The 25,199-nt window shown below is 41.4% G+C and overlaps 1 protein-coding gene and 1 long non-coding RNA gene across 2 annotated transcripts in view; both read left to right on the top strand.

Annotated features, from left to right (window-relative positions):
- LOC127776353 (benzoate O-methyltransferase-like) overlaps window positions 1-10,046 on the top strand; it is a 31,854-nt gene extending 21,808 nt beyond the window's left edge. The window contains exons 2-4 of the mRNA XM_052302715.1: window positions 8,776-9,186; window positions 9,332-9,611; window positions 9,700-10,046. Coding sequence (XP_052158675.1) covers window positions 8,776-9,186; window positions 9,332-9,611; window positions 9,700-10,046 — 1,038 coding nt within the window. The remainder of the gene's footprint in view (window positions 1-8,775; window positions 9,187-9,331; window positions 9,612-9,699) is intronic.
- Window positions 10,047-11,362: 1,316 nt separating this feature from the next.
- Window positions 11,363-12,416, top strand: LOC127775365 (uncharacterized). The gene is made up of 3 exons (XR_008017962.1): window positions 11,363-11,470; window positions 11,604-11,654; window positions 12,289-12,416. It is a non-coding gene; the product is annotated as an uncharacterized LOC127775365 (long non-coding RNA).
- The last annotated feature ends 12,783 nt before the right edge of the window (window positions 12,417-25,199 follow it).

The raw sequence follows: 25,199 nt of genomic DNA, 5'->3' as shown, positions 1-25,199 counted from the left end.
TCTTGTCTATGGCTAGGATGGGTTGGAAACTATGTCATGTCTTCCGTCCATATGCCGTGGTGGTATGTGGCACGTGGTTGCACGTGAGGAAGATGTGTCTTGTGGGCAAAGATGTACACCTCTGATCAGAGTATAATCTATTCGAATAGCCGCGACCTCGGTTATGGGCAAGCCGAGCAATGTACCCAAGTTAGTGTTTTAATTCTTAAAACCTGCTTAACAACTAAAATGTGGAATGGTTGGCCTGGGTTGGCTTGGGACGAGCTGGGACCCAGGGTCGGGTTGCCAGTTCGGTCTGAATCATCGTAGGCCTTGGGTTAAGGCAGGTTCGTGTGGGTTCACGGCCTTGGTTAATAATATTGTACAGCTCTAGAATCATGTTTACAAAATAGCTTTGAGCAACTAAGGGTCTTTTAAATGCTGTTTATTGCAAAACCTAACCCCTATATTATAACTCCATTGTACTCCTTTGCATTTATGCTGCACTTGTGGGTGTGTCTTGTTGAGTACGGTGGTTGTACTCAGTCTTGCTCAATTTTTCCCAAACCCAGAAGAGGAGCCCCTGGATGATGAAGGCTTTGGTGTCTAGCTCGTGCCTGCCGTCAAGCGCCTGTGGTCGTCGCCTTAGTCTTCCGCTGTTTTTCGTTGTCTTTGAGTGTGCTGGGCCGTCGCTGCCCATGTAATAATTAACTATTTACGCTTCCGCTTGTTAAACTCTGAATTGTATCAACTTTTGGTGTACCTTGCCTCCTGGGACAAGGAATAATACACGCACGTAAGGAACGCCCGTTGGGTTATTTCCGGTCGTGACACTTCTTCATTCCAGTACTGGCTGCTTCCCTCCGCGATTGTATCGTACAATATCTGTTCCTCATCGCGGTCAGCCATCTGTTGATACAAGAAACATGTGCTAAGTCATGAGACATTTATGTTTTAACAATCTAAGTCATGTATGCTAAGTGTAAATGTCGTACATTAGAACCCTACACAACCTTACGTGCTAAGTCTAATTACAAATCGTGATATAAGCTAAGTCTAGGTGACGTATATTATACAACCCTAGCTAGTAAATAATTATATACTAAGTCTAATTACAAATAAAATAATCTTATATTAAAACTCAAATAATATTACATGCTAAGACTAAAATAGTCATGTATATGCTAGGTGTTTCGTGTGTATATGCTAAGTCTAATTAAGACTACAATAGTCAATTGCTAGGAGTCGCACCAATTCCGTAGTCAATAATTACATACTAATTCTAATTACAAATAAAGTAATCTTATATTAAAACTCAAATAATATTACATGCTAAGACTGAAAGAGTCATGTATGCCAAGTGTAACTGTCATATATGCTAAGTCTAATTAAGACTAAAATTGTCAATTGCTAGGAGTCGCACCAATTCCGTAGTCAATAATTATATACTAAGTCTAATTACAAACAAAATAATCTTATATTAAAACTCAAATAATATTACATGCTAAGACTAAAATAGTCATGTATGCTAAGTGTTTTGTGCGTATATGCTAAGTCTAATTAAGACTACAATAGTCAATTGCTATGAGTCGCACCAATTCCGTAGTCAATAATTACATAGTAAGTCTAATTTGCAATAAAATAATCTTATATTAAAACTCAAATAATATTAGAACACTACACAATCTTATATGCTAAGTCTAATTACAAGTCTAATATTCTTAATTGCATTACAAATATAGCAATCATTTATATTATTACGTCACTTGCCTGCACGAATTCCTTCTAGGGCTAGCTCTTCCACTCCGGCTTGAGGGACGACTCCGACAACACGTCTTTTCTGCAAGATACCAAAAATATGTATTAGGATAAATGCGAAGTAACATATATATATTGCATTTCACGTTCACGTTCGTTCGCTCGTTCTCATTCACGTTCGTTCTCGTTCACGTTCGTTGTCGTTCTCGTTCACGTTAATTCGTTCGATCGTTCTCGTTCTCGCTCTCGTTCGTTCGATTGTTCTCGTTCTCGTTCACGTTCTCGCGGCAACGTACGTTGACGTGTTCGTTCTCGTTCACGTGTTCGTTAACGGCGGTGTGGCGGCATCGGGCCGGCGCTTGGCGTGGCGGCGTGGCGGCGGCGGCGGCGGCGGCGTGGCGACGGCGGCGGCGGCGTGGCATTGCAGGCGGCGGCGGCAGCGTTGCGCGGCGGCGAAGGTGGCGGCGTGGCGTGGCGGCGGCGGCGTTGCGCGCTCGGCGGCGAAGGCGGCGGCGTGGCGTGCCGGCGGCTGCGTGGTGCGGCGTCGTTGTGGCGCGGCGTCTCGTAGCGGGCGGCGCGACGGAGAGAGAGATCGAGATCGGAGATCGCGATGAAGGGAGAGGCGGCGGCAGCTCTCACCCCAGAGATGCGGCGGCGGCGGAGGAGGCGGAGGCGGCGGCGAGGACGATGAGCTCGAGACGACGGCGAGATACGGCGGCGTCGGCGCGGGGATTTGCCCTAGGCAGTGGCGGCCAAGGAGAGAGGCCGAGAGAGATTGATCGGCCGAAAATGTTAAGTGTTGGTGGAGAAGACGAGGGCGCGCATCGGGAATATATATAGCCCTCGATCTTTAGTCCCGGTTGATGAGAACAACCGGGAGTAAAGATATCTTTACTCCCGGTTGTTGAGAACAACCGGGACTAAAGAAAAGATCTTTACTCCCAGTGTTCTCAACAACCGGGAATAAAGATATCTTTACTCCCGGTTGTTCTCATCAACCGGGGCTAAAGATATTTTCCCGCTATTTCCAAATACTTTTAAAACCCGGTTAGGGTTAAGAACCGGGACTAAAGATTATAGCACTGCATATTATTTTCGCTTACATATGTGTTTCTAAAATAGAAGTTAATGCATTAACATTATTTAAAGTACAAAGATTAATGACAATTACTTCGAAAAATTATTTTTGTCTGTAATAAATTAAGTGGATAAATTGTAATAAGCAAATATATGACTTAAAATTAATAAAAATTCCAATAATCATATATACTTAGCATATGAATGATATTATTAAATTGGTAAAAACTCTAATTAAGATTTGTATGTACATACTGCATGATTTAAAATTAATAAAAATTGTAATCATCATATATACTTAGCGTAGGAATTATATTAAATTAAATGTTAAAAACTATAATTAACATATGTAAATGCCACATGCATGATTTAAACCTTTTAAAAATTCGAATAGTCATATATAAGTAGCATATGAAAGATAGTAAATTAAATTTTGAAAAACTCTAATTAACATCTGTAAATGCCACATGAATGATTTAATACTTTTAAAAATTCTCTAGTCAATTATAATTAGCATATGAATGATATTCAATTAAATGTAGCATATGAATGATAGTAAATTATGCCATACATCAATTGATTTATATGGATAATCAATACATCCAAAATAGTTTACATCGTGTACACAATAATTACGGCATTACATCGGCGGTGACGGTTGACCGCACGTACTTTCTCCTCATATTGTTCCCTCCTTATGATCGCTGCGTGAGTAAGGGGTGTCTTCATTTGATAGGAGGATGCTAGGGTCAATCGTCACCGTGAAAGGGGGTTGCCCATCCAACTGATCGTAATCCTCGTCAGTCTTGTCCTCAACTCCAACGATTTTTCTTTTGCCTGGGAGAACCACTTGACGCTTAGGCTCATCAGGCCCTCTACCCTTCTTTCCTTTGCTAGACATGTCCTTCACGAAAAAGACTTGCGTTACATCATTGGCAAGGACAAAAGGTTCGTCCGAGTATCCAACCTTGTTAAGGTCAACAGTTGTCATACCACTGTCATCAATCATTACGCCTCCACCAGTCAACCTAACCCATTGGCACCGGAATAGAGGAACCTTGAGAGGACCATAGTCAAGTTCTCATATATCCTCGATGGCACCGTAATACGTGGCAGTTGTTCCATCGTGTCCCATGGCATCGACACGAACAGCGCTGTTTTGGTTCGTGCTCTTCATGTCTTGGGATCTCGTGTAGAATGTGTACCCATTGATCTCATATCCTTGGAATGTCGCGATCGACCCAGACGGTCCCCTCGCCAGGAAGGCAAGTTGTTGGTTGATCGACTCGTTACCCATGAGATGTTGCCGTAGCCACGTGGGGAAAGTATCAATGTGATGCCGTGTAATCCATGCATCGGACTTACCGATGTTCCTGGCGCGAACTAGAGCCAAGTGCTCCTCGATGTAAGGAGCTACTAATGAAGAGTGTTGCAGAACAGTGAAATGGGCTTTACGGAATAAATTGTTGTCTACCCTCATTATTGCTTTCCTTCCGAGAGTTCCCTTTCCCCGTAGTCTCCCTTCATGGCGTGATTCAGGTACCCCGATTGGGCGAAGGTCTTCGATAAATTCTACGCAAAATTCGATGACCTCCTCTATTCCATAACCCTTGGCGATGTTTGCCTCTGGACGAGCACGGTTACGAACATACTTCTTCAGAACGCCCATGTACCTCTCGAAAGGAAACATGTTGTGTAGGTACACAGGCCCGAGAATACGGATCTCTTTCACAAGGTGACAAAGCAGATGCGTCATTATATTGAAAAATGAAGGTGGAAATATCAACTCAAAACTGACGAGACATTGCACCACTTCATTCTGAAGGGCTTCTAATCTATCCAGATTGATGACCTTCTGCGAAATTGCGTTCATGAATGCACATAGCTTTGTTATTGTTGCCCGGACATTGTTTGGAAGGATAACCCTTATTACAACTAGTAGCAATTGTGTCATCAACACGTGACAGTCATGAGACTTTAGGTTTGTGAACTTCTTCTCCTTCGTGCTTATTATTCGCTTGATATTCGTGGAGTATCCAGACGGTATCTTTATGCTCTCCAAGCCTTCAAACATACTTTCCTTCTCTGCCTTGCTAAGAGTGTAGCTGGCTGGACTCAAGTAATGGCTTCCTTTCTCCTTTGGTTCCGGGTGAAGGTCGCCGCGTTGTTCCATATGCTTCAGATCATTACGTGCTTCCAGTGTATCTTTCGACTTTCCGTATACACCTAGGAAGCCAAGAAGGTTTACGCAAAGGTTCTTAGTGAGGTGCATCACGTCGATTGCGTGGCGTACGTCCAAGAATTCCCAATATGGTAACTCCCAAAATATAGAGTTCTTTTTCCACATCGCCGCGTGACCATCTTCGCTCTCTATAGGCTGGCTTCCAGGCCCCTTTCCGAACACTACTTTAAGATCTTTAACCATAGCAAACACTGTTTTCCCGCTGTGATGTTTAGGCTTCATACGGTGGTCGGCCTTATGTTCGAAGTGCTTGCCTTTCTTCTGTACCGGGTGGTTTGCTGCAAGGAATCGACGATGACCCATGTATACAACCTTCCTACAGTGCTTAAGATACATACTTTCTGTTTCATCCATACAGTGAGTGCAAGCCTTGTACCCCTTGTTGGACTGTCCGGATAGGTTGCTAAGTGCAGGCCAATCGTTGATGGTTACGAACAGCAGCGCTCGTAGGTTAAACTCCTCCTGTTTGTCCTCGTCCCACACGGGGATACCTTCCTTCTTCCACAACTGTATAAGATCTTCGACCAGTGGTCTTAGGTACACATCGATGTCGTTACCAGGTTGCTTGGGGCATTGAATAATAATCGGCATCATTATGTACTTCCTCTTCATGCATAGCCAGGGGGGAGGTTGTAGATACACATCGTAACGGGCCAAGTACTATGGCCGCTGCTCATCCCTCCAAAAGGATTCATGCCATCCGTACTCAAACCAAACCGTATGTTTCGTGCGTCCTTTCCAAATTCTTTAAATTTTCTGTCGATGTTTCGCCACTGCGAACCATCGGCGGGGTGTCTCAGCATCCCGTCCTGTTGACGCTCTTCAGCGTGCCATCGCAACATTCTAGCATTTCCCTTGTTCCTGAACAAACGCCTTAGCCGTGGTATTATAGGGAAATACCACATCACCTTAGCAGGAATTCTCTTCTTTGTTAGCTTCCCGTCAACTTCTCCTGGATCGTCTCGTCTAATCTTGTATCGTAGTGCTTTGCAAACAGGGCATGCTTCTAGGTTCTCATACTCCTCACCACGATATAGGATACAATCATTCAGACATGCGTGAATCTTATGAACTTCCAGTCCTAACGGGCAGACTATCTTCTTAGCCTCGTACGTTGTCTCGGGCAATTTGTTTCCCCCCGGAAGAATGTTCTTGACGAGTTTCAATAAATCGCTAAATGCCTTGTCACTAACCCCATTTTTTGCCTTCCATTGCAAGAACTCCAAAGTGGTATCCAACTTTTTGTGCCCCTGCTTGCAACCTGGGTACAACGAAGTTCTGTGGTCCTCCAACATCTTGTCCAATTTATGGGCCTCCTTTTCACTTTCGCAATCCTCCCTAGCGTCCTGCAACATCTGACCAAGATCATCCGCAACGTCGTTACCATCAGCAGCTATTTGCTCCTCGCCCGTTTGATTTTCTTCAAATCCAACATACTGAGCAAAGTCCAGAATATTGTCGTCTTCCACTTCATCTTCTTCCATTTCAACACCTTACTCACCGTGGGATGTCCAACAATTATAGCTTGGCATGAACCCCGACTCAAACAAGTGGAAATGAATAGTCCTGGATGCAGAATACTCCTTCTGATTCTTACACTTATTGCATGGACAACAAATAAAACCCCTTTGCATGTTAGCTTCGGCCACTCTCAAAAAATAGTGCACACCGTCAATAAACTCTTTGGACCGCTGGTCAGCGTACATCCATTGCCGATCCATCTACATAAGTCAAAAAAAACCGTACACAAATAATTATTCTTACAATAATGACAGTCATACAATAATTATAAGATATCTTTATTCATACAAAAATCATAAAATATTACACCAAATAATTCTTAAAAACTATTTGTAAAGTTTTAAACTAATTTTAATGTGTTTTACTTCTTTTAATTTTCATTTTAGTTTGTTTTCTATTATTTAAGATTAATTTTCACTAGAGTTTTCCTTCTCAACTATTTTATAAAACCTTGTTTAGCAAATGAACTAAATTTCTATATATTCTTTCTTCCCCACACACATTTTCTCTCTCATCAACTTACAACTAAATTTTGGAGACAAAAAAAGTGTGCAAAACATAGGTGCAAATGTAGTATGACAAAAAAAACATTGGACGATGAAGTTGCAAACCTTTTAGGCACCTCCGATTTGTATGTAATCACCAAAATAAATTCAATAAAAATTTTGGCATGACCTCCCCTCTTTTTTGAAGAAATTTTGAAGCTTGCTCGGGCAGCTGAAGGAGGAAGAAAACATATATATAGGGGTGGGACTTTAGTCCCGGTTGGTAGCACCAACCGGGGCTAAAGATCACCAGGATCTTTAGCCCCGGTTGGTATTACCAACCGGGACTAAAGTTACGACCAACCGGGACTAAAGATCTCGCGGGGGCCTGACATGCCCTGACAGCATTCGAACCGGGACTAAAGATGATCTTTAGTCCCGGGACTAAAGATCAAATATGCCCGTTACCCTTTTGAACCGGGACTAAAGATTATCTTTAGCCCCGGTTTTTATTGCATCTGGGACTATTGTGGAAATCGGCCGACCGACGAAAGATGATTTCTCCACCAGTGTCACATACGGGGGTCCCCCCACCAAATTCACGCATGCATGTAGTTGGCTAGTTGGCTGTGGGTCCACCTGTTATCGTCTGATGAAATGTTGTTAATGAAATGGGCCCTAGACAGGACATGGTAGTCAACCGTGCCCTCCAGTTCACCATGACTGTGTTAGGTCTGACAGCAAAGTGATGGGCAGTAGCTACCGTAGTTGCTGCCCTGCGTTCCATGCTTTTTGCCCCCGGGTCGATAAGAGCAAGTTTAATAATATAGCCCACTGTTAGCTATAAAAATATCCACATCACTAATAAAAATAATTAATAAGAGTAGTATACATACAATAGGTAGACAATAGTTAGCTATTAGATCACCTGCACACAAATTTTTATTCATTCTTGATTTTTTTTAATCCAATCATTCTCTTTCTTCTTCATTTCAAATTATTCTGTCCACTCGTTCTTCTCGAGAAGGAAGCTGACCACCGAGAGCCCAATGAAAACTGTTACTGCTAGTCTTGTCTAGTGATGCATCTGCTACTGGTCTGTGTTGGAGCTTGTGTGCAGCCGGCGATTATTTAGTCGCCGGCTCACACCCTCTCTCCCCTAATTTGTTTGCCAACTCAGCACATTAGCATGCATGCATGCAGTATCGCCAACTAAAGTGGCTTATTGTACCTGCTCTAACACTCCCATCAAACATACGAGTAAGTCAGTTAGATTATGTACCCAAGAATGGTCTGAACGCACAGCTCATACTTTGACTGGGGATACCATCCCTCAGGAGCCCCGAGGGGTATGTCCCTTTTTCTCCAAGATGGGCCACACGCCACATCCACCTTCATTCCGATCCGAACTTGGATCTTGGGCCACACGTTTCAATATATGGTATCCTAATAGCAAGCCTGATTGCCTGGGACCCTCATTCTTAGTCACCGACACCACCATTAATTTATTCTTCTGTTTCTTGGCTATTTTTCTAAATATAGGGTCTGAATTTATATTTCACACTAGGGCCTCAATTTTTTATGTATGACCTACATATGTATATATTAAACATAGGTTGACATGTATTTTTTTAAGGTAGCAGTTATACAACCTTATAATATGTGTATAGTCATGATTAAGAGCTCAAAATTTTATTTTTTTCTCATTGCTAGACAATTGTTACAAATGAAACTAAGCCAGTCATCGAGAAAGCTACAATAGAAGTGTACAAGGCTCTTCTCCCGAAAACCATGGTCATTGCAGACTTAGGTTGCTCTACAGGACCAAATACAATGCTCTTCATGTCCAATGTCATCAACATGATAGCACACTGCTGTAGTAAGTTGGATGGACATGATCATGTCGAACTTCAGTTCTTCCTTAACGACCTACCAGGCAATAACTTCAACCAACTCTTTCGATCACTCGAAAATATCAAAAACTCAACTACAACAGGTCACAAGGGAGGTTTACCTCCATCATGTTATATATCCGGTTTGCCAAAATCCTATTACTCTAGACTTTTCCCACGACAAAGTGTTCATTTTTTCCACTCCTCCTACAGTCTTCACTGGCTTTCCCAGGTACAACTATTGATGTAAATAAGTTGTTTATGCATTTGCATATATCTTCCTTATATGATCTGTACCAATCATCTTGCATGCATGCAATTTTGGTTTTGTTCCTGAATAGTTGTGGGTAATTTTCTGAAATAATATGTACCTATAGGTGCCTGAGGGACTAGAGGCTAGTGGAAAATCTCTCTTGAATCAGGATGTATACATCAGCTCCACCACATCACCATTAGTGGTGAAATTATTCCAAGAACAGTTCCAGAAGGACTTTTCCCTTTTCCTTCAGCTCCGCCATGAAGAACTAGTAAATGGAGGACGCATGGTGTTAATATTTCTCGGAAGGAAGGATGAGGATGTATATAAAGGAGATCTCAACCATATGTATGGATTTGTCACAAAGGCGTTAGAATCACTTGTCGGGAAGGTGATTAAAAGTAGTGATATCACTAATTAATACACTGAGAAGAGGTGTGCTTGTACGAATTAACTTTTGATTGATCATGATAGGGCCTGGTGAGCAAGGAAAGTTGGAATCCTTCAACCTACCTACCTATGGGCCATCAGTTGATGAAGTGAAGGAAATTGTTACGAAAAGCCATATGTTCGACTTGGATCACATCAAACTCTTTGAGGCAAACTGGGATCCTTATGACGATTCAGAAGGTGATGTTGTTCTTGACGGTGCCAACAGCAGCCTGAATATCAGTAATCTCATTAGGTCAGTGCTGGAGTCCTTGATAGCAAGCCATTTTGGAGGAAACATACTCGATGCGTTGTTTCAAGAGTTTAGGTCCCTTGTGGCCCAGCACCTTAAGAGGGAAAAGACAAAGTTTGCACTTATCGTCATGTCCTTGAAGAAAATATACTAGCAATAAATGGCCTTAGACCCCTTATGCTTATAAAGAGAACAAACATAATAGTAACATATAGTAATAAGATCACGTGTGTACTTGTTTCCCTCCTTTCATTCACTGCATAATGATCATGTCCAGTAAAAACTATAAATGGATAGTTTCTCAATCGATTAGCTATAAAGGGGTTTGTTACTTGGCTTTATAGATTATTAGCCTTGGCGAGTATCGGTAGCTCATTTGCAAAATGTAACACAACATGCATATATATAATAATTGTTCCGTGTAAGGTAATTGTGTTAAGTTTATCTCTTATAACTATTGTGCCAATAAAACATTTGTATAATATCATTGCCAAACTAATCAGTTTCATTTAAAGTTTATACGTATGTATATAAAGTATGTACAAACGTATATATAAAATATATATTTTCTTTAATATGTATACATTTTTAACGTATAAAATATATACATGTATACGTATACAAACTTTGTATATGTACACAGACAAACTTTATATATGTACATATTAAAAAATCAGAAAAAACCCAGAAAAAATATCACATATAAAAAGTTTGTATACGCGTATACGTATACAAAGCTTGTATACGTATATATAAACTTTATATCCCGTACGTATAAAAAAAGGAAAACCGAATAAAGCGCAAAAAAGAACCGAAGAAAAAAAATAAATCGGGAACTGGGGGACACGTGGCCACTCCCGCGCGCATACAAGATTACTAATTAAGGACGCATTTATGTATTACTTTTATCTAACATTAATGAATGATTTTCAATTATTTATGTTGGGGCCATTCACTTATATCTACTTGCTGGGTTATTTTGCATGATTGTAATATATATGTATATAGTTTTCTTCTTTACCACTCTTTATATATGTTTTTTACTTTGGGTTTACATGCGTACTCTTAAGATTAATTCTTACAATTGACATCTTGTTTGTAGCAATAAAGTATAGTAAAACCAAACAAAAATTTTTCTTTTGTACGAGTTGTAGAGACACTGCTTGAAAAATGAATTGCGAACAACATCTTCCTTTCTTACAAACGGGTAAATAATAGCCTCAATGCCTTATATATAAAGATTTGGAAAATGTCTAATAATAGCATGCCTACGAAAATCAATTTTCATATGTGGATCTCTTAACAAACCCACTTATAAAAATAGGTTTATTTTCGTAGACGGGCTTGTTAAGAGAACCGCATATGAAAATTTAGTCGGTTTGCTGCATTAATGTGGACCGTTCGATCTTCATTAGTCTCTCTATTTAACCAACAGAGAAAAAAAAAGATTCAAAAAAAGGGGATCGCTAGCAGCTAGCGCTAGCAGCCATCGTCCCCATCCCCGCCTCATCGCTGCCGCATCCGACGTCGGTCGCCACAGCCGTCGTCGTCCTTCGCCGCCAATTTGATTTGTTCTCGGTGAGCTGCTGCTGCGTTTCCTGCCGCTGCTCCTGCTAATGTGTGGCCAGCTGTTTTTTGGCTGCTGTGTGTTGGACTCCAACTTCTGATGCTGCTGTGTGTGTTGATCTGTTGCTGCTATGGGTTGATTCAGCCTCCCAAGTTCAGAGAAAGGAAGAGCAGAGAAGGAACAGGGAGGACAGAGGTAAAGCAATAGGAGAAATTGGGGATTTTGGGTGATTTCGCAAATCAGTGTAATTTGTTGTGAATTACTGTCCCTCCTCTGGAAGGGCAACTTCTTTTTAGTCCCAAAAGTAAAATATTCAAATAGAAATTGATTCGACAGCTGCTCACAATTTTTGAGGTTCTTGATTATGGGTTTGAAACCGTATTTTCAAATATGGTATCAAACGATCGGGATTCAGGTTAGGAGTCCTAAATAAAGTTTGTAGCCATCGTCGATATCTTTCCAATAGCGCTGGTTTCGCTCGATTCTGATAGACGGTTTAGGAGAAATAACAAAAAACAGTACTGTTGCCGGGTCTAAAAATAGGGACAGCAATTCGTTTTCCTTAATCTGAGACCTACATAAGCTTAACCTGATTTTTCGCACAACATGAATATTGTAGACAATTTTGTCTAGATGACTAAAGTTGTATTATTTGCTAGATTCTGTTAGACGGTTTGCGAGTTATGCATAAAACAGTAATAGAACTGCTATAGGTTGTTTAATACAAATTGGCAAAAAGTTTATATGTTCTAAGTTTTGATTTTAGTAAATATCCCTTGTAACTATCATTAGTTGAATATAGTGATTTATTCGTAATTTTGCTCCATAGGTGTGGAGAGATCTGGAGTGGAGAGTGTTGCGTCGGGTTGCCGTCAAAGTTAAAGGCAAGTACATGACGAACTAATTGTGTGATTCATGGATTGTTTGCTCTATCTATTTATTTTCGATATATTTCTGTATGATATGTGTTTGCTTATGTTCAGATTGTTGTTCACACCATTTAGATTTTAACTTTATCTTATGTTTACGATGTTATTCTTGTTTCAATATTCCGGACTCCGGTTCTGGTTAAATAATTCAAGTTCCATGCTTGCCATGGATGTGCAATATGGTTTCAATTTGGTTCTCTGTTTCCGGATTCAATTATTCATGTTCCATGCGAGTCCTGGATGTGCTATCTGGTTTTATTCATGTTCCTGTTGGTAAGTGCTGACCACGCTTACTCGACTTTGCCAGCAAATGCTAGGATGTATTCACAATTATCCGGGATAGAAACTACTGTTTCAATTCATGTCTGCCAGTATGGGAACTACTATTTTCTTTGACTTAGTGCTTGAAAATATGTTTCTTATCAAAGAAAGAAAGCTTTCTGTTCATACTTTATTGATAATGATATGTATATGTGTTTTCTAGTACCATACTATACTTGCTGAGTATTTTCGTACTCACCATTGTATTTATTTGGTTTTAGGTATACATTGAGATCGGCATGCATGAGCGGGAAGTATCACCCTTATATACAAATCTATCTGCACACTATCAAACTATATTGCTTAGGTCCATAATGACACTTAATCTATATCCTAGTTTGGTATTGTAATAATCTTTTAGATATCTACTTCCTCCGTTTCATAATGTAAGTCTTTCTAGCATTGCCCACATTCATATAGATGTTAATGAATCTAAATATATATATGTGTCTAGATTCATTAACATCTATATAAATGTAGGAAATGCTAGAAAGTCTTACATTATGAAACGGAGGGAGTATTAATTATTTTCCATGGATTATATGGATGGATAGCACTGTGGGAATGATATTATTATTAGTTTAATTTTATTACTGTCTGTCGTGGAGATTTATATTTACAAGGGAGACTCTGTTGAAATTTCTTAATGAATTTAGGACTTAGTGGTTTTTGTTTTGTAGTGTATAGCATGCTAGGTAAGAGGATACCTGGGGTGTTACATCTACTTCGCCCTACTTCCCCTCCCACCCTTCATCTCCGTGACGGATTTACCGATGATGGCAGCTTCATCTCCGTGACAAAGATAACATTGGTTACAACTACCTGCCGACTGCTCGCTGTGACGACGGCGGGCGGGGTCAGTGGTAGGGGTAGTACGGAGGCACCACCACTGGAACTAGGGTTTCGCATTTTTGGAATTTTTGACTTTATTTAGGCCAGTGGCATAACTGATTACTTCCTCCATTTTATATTATAAGACTTTCTAGCATTGCTCATATTCATATAGATGTTAATGAATCTAAACACGTAGCCTACATTCATATATATGTTAGTAAATCTAGACATATATATGTGTTTAGATTCATTAATATCTATATAAATATGGACAATGCTAGAAAATCTTTATCATATGAAACGGAGGGAGCACGTGCGAAAGTCGCTTTTCACGCTCGGTTGTGCTGGCCGCTTGAAATATATTGATCGTAACATACGTGAGGGCAAGCGGCTGCTCTACCTGCTTGCGTAGACCTCTTACTATGGCTATTTGTAAAAACTCTTTCAGTAGGACTGAGAGAAAATATAGAAAGTTTGTTATCTAAGATTGGAAAATTAGTATAAATTAATTTCTGCTTGCATTATTCTTGTTCCCACATTTTTCATATTTTTATGAGTTTGATCGAAATTCCTCCTAACAAAATGCCAACATAGTTTTGCACTTTCCGTAACAAAATACATGCGGATGAACGGAAGGTTACCTCCGTTCGAAAATAACTTTATTTCTTAACCATCTCATGCATACCAATACGAAAGAAGATTATTTGTCTTTATCAAAATATAAATAACACAATCCATATATATTGTCTTCGATTTTATCTAGTCTCAATGTATTTGCTCTTCGCTTGCACAAACTTGAAAGATTTTATTTTAGGATAGTTAAGATGATGAAAAAAAAATATTTTGGGACAAATTGAGAGTAGCTCACATGTACAAATCTTGTACCTACCGATACCTGTTGGCAACTTTTTGTGACAAGTCAACAAGCACGATCGCAGCACCTAAACGCCTTGCAGTGATTGTAGACTCGCCAACCACCATAACCCAACAAAATTGCTAGATCAAGATGGGTTTTGATAGAACAAACCGGCTAGCGGAGCTGATTTAGATAAAATGATAGATAACTACCCGTCTCGTGGGCAAAATGGAAGGTTTTCAGGATAAACCTACAAAGAGGTGTTGCACTCTCGTAGCGGCGGCGGACGATGTACGGCGCAAATTGACAAAGATGGCCGGACTAAACTAGAACTTATTGAAAGTAGAAAGCAATATTGAAAAAAAACGATTTTATTGATTGATTGTAGGATATTTTACAAGAACCGGCCTTGTCCGTTATATAGGGGTTGGTCTTGCACTCTACAAGCCCTCCTCCACGTCCAAGTCGGGATTAAAAACAGAGGAAACCCGAAACATGCCTTCCCGAGTAAGGAAAACTCGAGACCCGACGAAACAGACTCGGGCTCAGACTCTGCCGGTCAGACCGGCCACATGCCGCCGGTCTGACCGACCCATACAAGGCGGTCAGACCGGCCCTCTGGAGGAAACCAGCAGATTTCCCAAATCTTGGCAATTTTTCCTATTTCAATCCTAGGTGCCAAAGTTGGGTGTAAATGCATGCCCTCCTGCCTTTTTTATGAACATTGTGAATCTAAAAGCATAGAACATGTTGTCTTAGGGCGATAATCCAATTACCGGTCATAGAACTCCCTAAGCATCTTGCCAAACGCTCGGGAAGTATTTCTTCAATTATTTCCCATTGATTGCTCTCTGAAAACACTCTCCTTGAAGTGTCTCCAAAAAATATGTATTCCCATTGATTTATTTCACCCTTTTGTTGTATGCTTTAGCCACTCACTTCTTCTCTTTCTCTATTTCTTTCAAAGCCTTCAAACGCTTGTCGAAGACGTCATCAAGATTATCCCCCATCAAGGTCTTGTAGTCCTCAACCGACAAATCATCTAGCTCGATATATCGAAGAGAGCGAAGATTTACTTCAACCGACAAAACAGCTTCTTGTCCATAAACCAACTCAAAAGGAGTGACCTTAGTAGCACCATATTTAGATATCCTATGTGCCCATAATGCTTCAGAAAGCACCTCTTGCCACTTTCTTGGGTGTTCCTCAATCTTCTTTTTGACCAATTTCAACGATGTCTTATTACTCGACTCAGCTTGTCCATTAGCCTGAACGTAGTAAGGAGAAGAACTCAACAATTTAATACCATAAGATTCAGCAAAATTCTTCACTTACTTAGACATAAAAGAAGCTCCTTAATCCGTAGTCAATGTTTGTGGAATGCCAAATCTATGGACAATATGTTTCAAAATAAAGCTAAGTCAATTACCTCCGTATGAGTCATATTCTTGAGCGGCACGGCTTCGGCCCACTTGGTGAAGTAATGCGTTGCAACTAGCACGAAGCTATGCCCCTTTGATGACGAAGGATAAATTTGACCAATGAAATCCAAAGCCCAACCTCGGAACGGCCATGGTTTGATGATAGGATTCGACACGGCGGCGGACGCCAATTGAACATTGCCGAACCGTTGACAAGCTTCGCATCCCCTATAGTACTTGAAACAATCATCAATCATCCTCGGCCAATATAATCCCGCTCTCCTAAATAACCAATTCATCTTATGGTCCGACTGATGAGTTCCACAAATTCCTTCATGAACTTCACCCATAGCAACCTTAGATTGATCATTGTCTAAGCACTTTAATAATACTCCATCTATGTTTCGGCGATATAGATCTCCATCAAGCAACATGTATTTGAATGCTTGTCGCCAAATTTTCCGATCAACCTTAAGGCTAGGATCTTTCAAATATCTAATCAAAGGAATTCTCCAATCTGTTTCCTGAACACAAACGTCCGAATTTACAATTAATTTGGCCTCTGTTTTAATTAAATCGTGCCCCCAGCATCTTATCCAAAACTGGTTAGACCGGCCACACAAGGCCGATCAGACCGCACAGGCTAGCCGGTCAGACTGGTGGCGTTCGGCCGGTCAGACCACAGGTGTCCATCGGTCAGACTGGCCATATAATGCCGGTCTGACCGCCCCTGGTCTGCAGTTTTGCCAATTTCGTCCAAAGATTTAAAATCAAGCGCCGGCTCTTATTGATCTGTGAATGTGTTTGTGAATGTTTCTGTGAATAACTTTGTGGTAATGTGTTGTGAGCCTATGAATGAAGAATTTGTGATGTTGTGAATGAATTTGTGATGATCTGTTGAATTTGTGATGTTATGGATGAATTTGTGATCTGCGAATCAATCTGAGAAGGAAAAAAAAAGGAAAAAGAAACCGAAGGAGGAAAAAAAAGACATTACTCCCGGTTGGTAACCTCAACCGGGACTAAAGATGGTTAAGTCTTTACTGATGCATCTTTACTCCCGGTATTTCAACCGGGACTGAAGATAGCGATCTTTAGTTCCAGTTTGCAACCCGGGACTAAAGGGGTTGCAAACCGGGATTAAAGAGGGTTTTCCCAGCAGTGTCAGTTGTAGATGGTGTATATGTTGATCGACATCACAAGATGTCTATCGCGATTTCGTTAATCTCAAGATATATCGGTTTATATTTAGAGGTGCACATTAGTGTATATATATATATAATTGGGACTGTTTCGAAAAATAAAATATACAGAGTACGTAGAAGTTTGCCCTGCTGAGTGCGTGGTGCGATGCCTATGGCCATATATACCGTTCACAACATATATCTCATCAAAAGAACATATCACTTGTAAATTACTATCAAACTAGCAACATGGCAGATCTGGCACAATGATTTGGTAGCTCCCACGCACTTCAAGGATATGATTGGGTAGCTCCCACGCACTTCAAGGATGGTAAATGTCGTATTGTCGTTGGGCTGCAGGGTTAGCAATTTGCTGGGACCTGTGCGGCTGTGCCTGTGAGCTGTCTGAATGTGTCTAGTTGCACTTCCTTGATTATAAGACTCAATCCTAGCTACTCAGCTAGCTATCTGTAGTTCTGTACAAATCAAACGCATCACATTTTAGAATAATACTACCCCTATAAAATAAAATACTTGTCACTTTGAATATTTGTTTTGTAACTTTTGACCATTCGTCTTATTTAAAAAATTATGAAATTATTATTTATTTTGTTTGTGACTTGCTTTATATTATTAAAAATACTTTAAGTATGACTTATCTTTTCTTTTATATTTGCATTAATTTTTCAAATAAGACGAATGATCAAACATTATAAGGAAAAAGTCAAAGCGACAATTAATTTGGGACGGAGATAGTATATATGCTGCGAGGCGAGCATATAAACGCTCTTGGTGGTGGAACTTGTTCAAGTTTAAGCTCTAAACTTAACATGAGTGCTTGTAATTATGGCTAATTATTTTTCAGTTGTAGATAGTGTATCTGTTGATGGTCATCGTCTGATTTCATTAATCTCAAGATATATGGGTTTATATTTGAAGGTGTTCATATAATTAGGAGTGTTCCGAAAAATAAAATATACAGTCTGGCAAATTTATACTCTGTATGAGTGCGTGGTTCGATGCCTATTTATATGGCCATACATCCCGTTCACAATATATCTCATCAAAAGAACATATGACTAGTAAATTATCAAACTAGCAACATCTCGCCCACGCCAGCTAAGCCTTTGTACGCACAACATGTCGTGCCATGCGGAGCAAGAGCTCAGCACGCCGGACATGCTTCAGGGCCACATCGAGCTCCACCACCATCTGTTCGGCTACCTCAAGTCCATGGCACTCCGGTGCGCCGCCGATCTCGGCGTCCCCAGCGCCATCCACCGCCGGGGAGGCGCCGCCACGATCTCCGACATCGCCGCCGACACCGGCGTGCACCCGGCCAAGCTCCCTCACCTTCGCCGGATCATTGATGAATTGCTTAACTATCTTTTAATTACTTGGGTGCATAATTAATCATTGATGAATTGCGTGTATAATTTTTAAGTATGTTCTACCTTGTTGGGGAGAGGAGGATTGCATCAAAATACTTCAACAGTGCAAGAAAGCAATTCCTGCCAGAGGTGACGGAGGAAAAGTGATAATCATAAATGCGGTGGTCGGGTCTGGAGAACCACAAGACAATGCTCTCAAAGAGACGCAAGTGTTGTTTGATGTGTACATGATGGGTATAGGTGGCGGTGAGCGTGAGGAGCATGAGTGGAAAAAGATTTTTTTTGAAGTAGGATTCAGTGATTACAAAATCAAGCCCATTTTAGGTTTTATATCCGTCATTGAGGTCTACCCATGATCGAGACAGAATGATGGCAAAATCCCAAACTAATTATGATAAAAGTTCAAGCAACGTACTTAATAATATGATCCACATGTCGACAAATATAAGGATTCCCTATCTTTTTTAGTAATTAAATATATTGTAAAATAAATCGAGGCAATGTTTTTCACGATGATGACCTTCATTGTGTTATGAAACAAGATATGTGATCTAATCCATATATATAGGATGGATCGGCAACTGTGGATGTCTTACGCATGGTGGTTGTGCCGTGCCCCATGCCTTTTTGCTCTTGTGATGCTCCTTGCAACGGGTGCTATGGTTCCCCAACCATCGCGCCCATAGTTACTGCCTCTTTTGCCCGTATATATTGTAACCCCAGATGATCAATGAAAATCATTTCTCTCTCGCAATTTCTACTCGAAACACATTCAACGTGTCCTAGGAAGTTGAACCGTGGAAAGTGTGATCTACAGTTAAAACATGGGGTGAAACAAAAAAAAAAGTGAAAAGTACCTTATAAATACTTTATTTATGGATAAAATCTAAAAGGTAGAAGGGTTATATTTATTTACAGATCGTATTGTATATGTATCAACATGTCAATAAATCCTTCAATTATTTTGACTAAGAAGATTTATTGATTTCTGACTCTGTACTTCATTCTCGAGCGTGGGACATATCCTTGAATTACTTTAGCAATCACAAATTATTTTCTATTCACGTGCTCCATACCAAATATTCACTCCATCTCTTTGTGTATGTTAGGTGTTACATTCGCGGGTATGTGTAGGGTGTATATAAGTAAAGCGCATAGAATGTGTGGGTGTGTGTTTTTGGTGTAACTGAGAAACACTGGTGGAGAAACCCTTTGTAGTCCCGGTTCGTAACCCCCCTTTAGTCCCGGTTTCCAAACCGGGACTACCAACCGGGACTAAAGATCGATCTTTAGTCAACCGGGACTAAAGATCGAGTTGACCTTTTTTTTTTCATGGCCCTGTTGCTGCATATATAAACCATGCATATATATGTTTCAGTACATATATATGCATATATATATATATATATTACATTATATTTATATATGTTTCAATACATATGTACATGCATAATATATATGTATTTATACATATATATGTTATGCAAATGCATATGTATATATATATATATGACCAAAATATATTTACATTATAGAAAATGTGTACACATGCATATAGAAACATATGTAGTCATGTATTAATTACAATCCATTATATGTCCTAGCTAGCTACGATTTCGATGTAGTAGTAGTCGCTAGCTCAGAAGCTAAGGACCTATGAATTGTGTTTCCGTCGTAGTAGAATTCACCCTTGGGATCAAGGATTTGTTCGTTGATGAATCCCATGAGTTGTTCTTGAACCGCCGCGATAAATTCCTTTGTGTGTGATCAGGTTATCCCTCATGCGAATAAACTATATGAATGTATGAAATTGATTAGTAATTAAACAAGAAATCGATACGTAATGAAATTTTGAATTTATTTGTACGTACATCGAGCTCTCTTGTGGTGATGATTTGGTCTGCAAGGCAGTGGCAATACTCGCACACGTAATAGCCGTACAAGTTAGTTCCCTGCTTTTGCTTTGCGCACTACAAATAAATGACAAACAACGAGAGATCTAATTAATATACACTTGTATGTATTTGAATCGGAGAAATATAAATGTAGAGCATGTGTACTCACAGGAAATTTGAACTTCCGCCTAAGTCTTTCTCTCCATTTGCCGCGGACCAAATGACGGAACCGATACCAAGCCCTACATGGAGTTAAAGCTATGATTCGTAGTAGCAATTAACATAACAAGATTTTCTTAATTAACAGAGGAAATTATGACGGTACCTGTCCATAAGTTCGAAAACCTTGTCAAACGTAGACTCTTTTTTATCCATTGAGTCATATACGTTGACGGTGCAGGCCGACAGGTCGAAGAGTAAAAGCACCCAGTGGAATCTGCAATGTGCGTGGGATGCATTACATATGAAACACTTAGCAAGTTCGTATGGGAATGAAATTTGGTATAGGAAGACAGTAAAATTATACTAACTCTGTGTTGTACGGCAACAGTATGAACGTCTTGTAATGCTGCTACTTCAGGAGATGGACGAGATTGTCCTCTGTGGCTTGCGGATATTGGTCGAGCATTGCGATGTTTACTTTCCGAGGGTCGATGAATCCTGTATCGAAAACCCCCCGCCGTCGGGCCCTTTGAATCTCCATTCTACAACGATAAAAGGGAGTATATTATTTTCTATAGTCTACTTATATACAAGGACCTAATTAATTAAAGGAGACGTAGTAAGAAATTTAACTGAACGATATACTTACAAAATCCAGCAACTCATAATAGAGACGTCGAGGGCGTCTAGCTGGTATAGTTCGTAGATTCCCTTGAAATTGATCCAGAGAATATCATCTCCTTGCAAGAAGTCCGTGTCCCTGATCCTCGCTCCGATCATCTCTCTACCGGTGGCGCTCATTTGTGTGGGTAGGGACTGCAGCAGCTCAGGCTTGACAAGCGGTTTACCGAGTTCGTACATGTATTTCACTTCCGCCTTTTCGATTGGTGCGACTCCTAGCAATTGATCCATAGTTAGACCGGTGTCAGTAATAAATTCTTCTATCGTCATTTCTTTACCGGTCACCAACAGCTCGATCTCCTGGTTTGGTTGCTCTCCAAGCTGAGGGACTGGTTTGGACTTTCCAGAAGATGCTTTCTTCAGCGTTCGCTCATAGTCCGATAGCTTAATGGCCTCCTTGGCAGGTGCAGACATACCCCTGAAGAAGTTCATGATACTCGGGTCTATAGGAATCTTCTTTTCTGGAATTCGAGGCTTGAATTGTCTCTTGACTTCTCATGCCACGTAAGCGTCAAGCTCCTCTTGCGTGCAATCGTACCCCGGGTCCTTGTTCTTGGCAGCGTCAACTTTCGCCTTCTTCGTTGCCCTTGTGTGGGCAGGCGGTGGAGCTTGGGGGGCCCTTGACTTTGAAGGTGCCGGAAGAGGAGCTTGCGGAGGAGTCGGTGTAGGAGCCCAAGGAGGAGTCGGTGCAGGAGCCCGAGGAGGAGTTGGTGTAGGACCCTAAGGAGGAGTTGGTGCAGGAGCCTGAAGTGGAGACGGTGCTGGAGCATGAGGAGGAGACGGTGCAGGATCCTGAGGAGGAGATGGCGGAGCCGGAGGAGATGGTGCACAAGACGCCGCTTGTCGCCCAGGGAGGATGATGTACCGCCTGCGCCATAGAATAATGGCATGGCTTGTGTCTCGTAGATGCATCTCACCGTCTCCTCCAGGGTAATCCGGCTCGAGGTCCTCGTACGTGCCTTCGACCAACTCAACTTCGACCTTGGAGTATCCTGCTGGAATCGGCCTGCAGTGGTAAGTACCTGAAGGGTCCGTTTGGATGGCCATGCCCGACGCCACCTTCATGTGGTGAGAGGTTATTTATTAGTAATCAACATATATAAGCAGCAACTAGCGGAATGGGCAAATCTAAAATATATAAACTACGAGCTTACCTTTATTGATAAGTTCCTGAAAGGAATATGCAACTCACATGGTGTCCGCTGAGTGATGTCATCAACGGGGCAGGTGGATTCGTCCTGGGTTTGCATGGCGTCCATGCTCTGTGATCCTACCTGCCCCGTTGAGGCGCAGCTGCTACGGTTTCCTGACGGGCTCACCATTGCAGGAGGAATGGTCGGCTGGGGATCATGGGACCGATGTGCGGCCATGCGTTCATCAACCTTCCTTGCCACCTCCTCTTGCATACTGCGCTCGTAGCTTGATACCCTGAACTCTAGATCTGCAATCTTCGCCTCGGTATCTCTCTTGCGCCTCATTCGACTCCTGTACGTGTGGATGTCCTCCTTGAACCCAATCTTCCAAGGAATCACCCCTTTCCCTCGTGTTCGTCCTGGATGCTCTAGAGTCTGCAGGGCGAGTGACAGCTCGTCCCTCTCTCTGTCCGGTCGGAACGTGCCCTGAGAAGAGGCTTCCACTGCGTCTGTTAGTCGACGCGCAGCCTCTCGTATCTGAGCACCGAAGACCAGTGAGCCATCAGCTGGGTTGAGCGTTCCACCGTGAGCATAGTACCAGAACTTCGATCGTTCCGGCCAATTAGCGGTGGCCGGTTCGATACCCCTCTCAAGCAAGTTAGCCTCCATCTCCTCCCACTTCGGCATCGCGACGCTATAGCCACCTGACCCCAAGTGGTGATGGTACTTCTTATTGGCGGCATTTTCTTTGTTTCTTTCCATCATCGCCTGCCCTTGTTCACCTGTCTTATATGCAACGAACTCGTCCCAGTGATCCCTTAGCTTTGGGAATGTGTCGAAGTTCGGTGTCTGCCCCTTCAAGATATATTTCTGGTACAGATCTCCCTTGAAGCTCTGAAACTGTTCTGCCATTTTCTTCAGAGTCCACCTTTTCACTTTGTCCTCTGTACCCGCGGGAAGGGTGAATGTCTCGAGCATTGTGGTCCACAGCATCTCTTTCTCCGAATCTGGGACAAAGCTCTCATGATCTCCGCGTGCCCTTGTTCTTCGCCAGTACACCGTACTTACAGGCACGTTATCCCGCACAACCCAACCGCTGTGACATACATAGTTCTTGGCGGCTTCTGCCGGGGCACTAGGTCGTCCATCTTCTTCCACTTCCGTTATGATGTGCCGACCCTCAAGCTTCTTCGCGGCACCTCGTTGCCCGCGTGCCCTCTTCTGTCCAACGGAGGGTTGACTTCCACTAGCCTCCTCCTGATTCCCCTCCACATCCCTTTCCACGTGCCCCTCCTGGTTCCCCTCCGCATCCCTCTCCACGTTCCCTTCCTCGTTCAAATACTGGTTTGGATCCTCGTTCCCCTCTTCTTCGTTCCAGTACTGGCTGCTTCCCTCCGCGATTGTATCGTACAATATCTGTTCCTCATCGCGATCAGCCATCTGTTCATACAGGAAACATCTGCTAAGTCATGAGACATTTATGTTTTCACAATCTTATATTAAAACTCAAATAATCTTATATGCTAAGTGTAACTGTCGTATATTAGAACCCTACACAATCTTAGAAGCTAAGTCTAATTACAAATCTAATAATCTTATACTAAAACTCAAATAGTGATGATATATGCTATGACTAGGTGACGTATATTATAGGACCCTAGCTAGTCAATAATTATATACTAAGTCTAATTACAAATATAATAATCTTATATTAAAACCCAAATAATCTTATATGCTAAGACTAAAATAGTCATGTATGCTAAGTGTAACTATCGTATATTAGAACCCTACACAATCTTACATGCTAAGTCTAATTACAAATCTAATAATCTTATACTAAAACTCAAATAGTGAAATATGCTAAGTCTAGGTGACGTATATTATAGGACCCTAGCTAGTCAATAATTATATACTAAGTCTAATTACAAATATAATAATCTTATATTAAAACTCCAATAATCTTATATGCTAAGACTAAAATTGTCATGTATGCTAAGTGTAACTGTCGTATATTAGAACCCTACACAATCTTACATGCTAAGTCTAATTACAAATCTAATAATCTTATACTAAAACTCAAATATTGATATATGCTAAGTCTAGGTGACGTATATTATAGGACCCTAGCTAGTCAATAATTATATACTAAGTCTAATTACAAATATAATAATCTTATATTAAAACTCCAATAATCTTATACTAAAACTCAAATAGTCATGTATTCTAAGTGTAACTGTCGTATATTAGAACACTACACAATCTTATATGCTAATTAAGTCTAATTACAAATCTAATAATCTTAATTGCATTACAAATATAACAATCATATATATATAATTACGTCACTTGCCTGGGCGAATTCCTTCGAGGGCTAGCTCTACCACTCCGGCTTGAGGGACGACTCCGACAACGTCTTTTCTGCAAGATACAAAAAGATGTATTACGATAAACACGAAGTAACATATATTGCATTTGACATTCACGTTTCGTTCACCATATCGTTCACGTTCGCGTTCTCGTTAAGGTCACGTTTCATTCACCTACGTTTGTTCGTTCACGTTCATTAACCTGCCTATAATTGCATTTCACGTTCACGTTCGTTGGCTCGTTCACGTTCGTCCGACAACGTTCTCGTTCACGTTCATTCATCGTTCGCTCGTTCTCATTCACGTTCGTTCGCTCGTTCTCATTCACGTTCGTTCGCTCGTTCTCGTTCACGTTCATTCACCTTGTTCTCGTTCACGTTCGTTCGCTCGTTCACGTTCTCGGTGTGGCGGCAGCGGAGCGGCGGCGGGGCGGCGTGGCGGCGGCGTGGTGCCGCGCGCTGCATCGGTCCGGCGCGTGGCGCGGCGGCGTGCAGCGCGCGGCGCGGTGCCGTCGTGGCGCTACGCTCGGTGGCGGCGTTTCGCGGCGCGGCGTTGCGCGGCGGCGGC

This window comes from Oryza glaberrima, chromosome 6 (assembly GCF_000147395.1).
Source record: "Oryza glaberrima chromosome 6, OglaRS2, whole genome shotgun sequence".
Lineage (NCBI taxonomy): Eukaryota > Viridiplantae > Streptophyta > Magnoliopsida > Poales > Poaceae > Oryza > Oryza glaberrima.
This window is presented reverse-complemented; position numbering and strand designations above follow the sequence as displayed.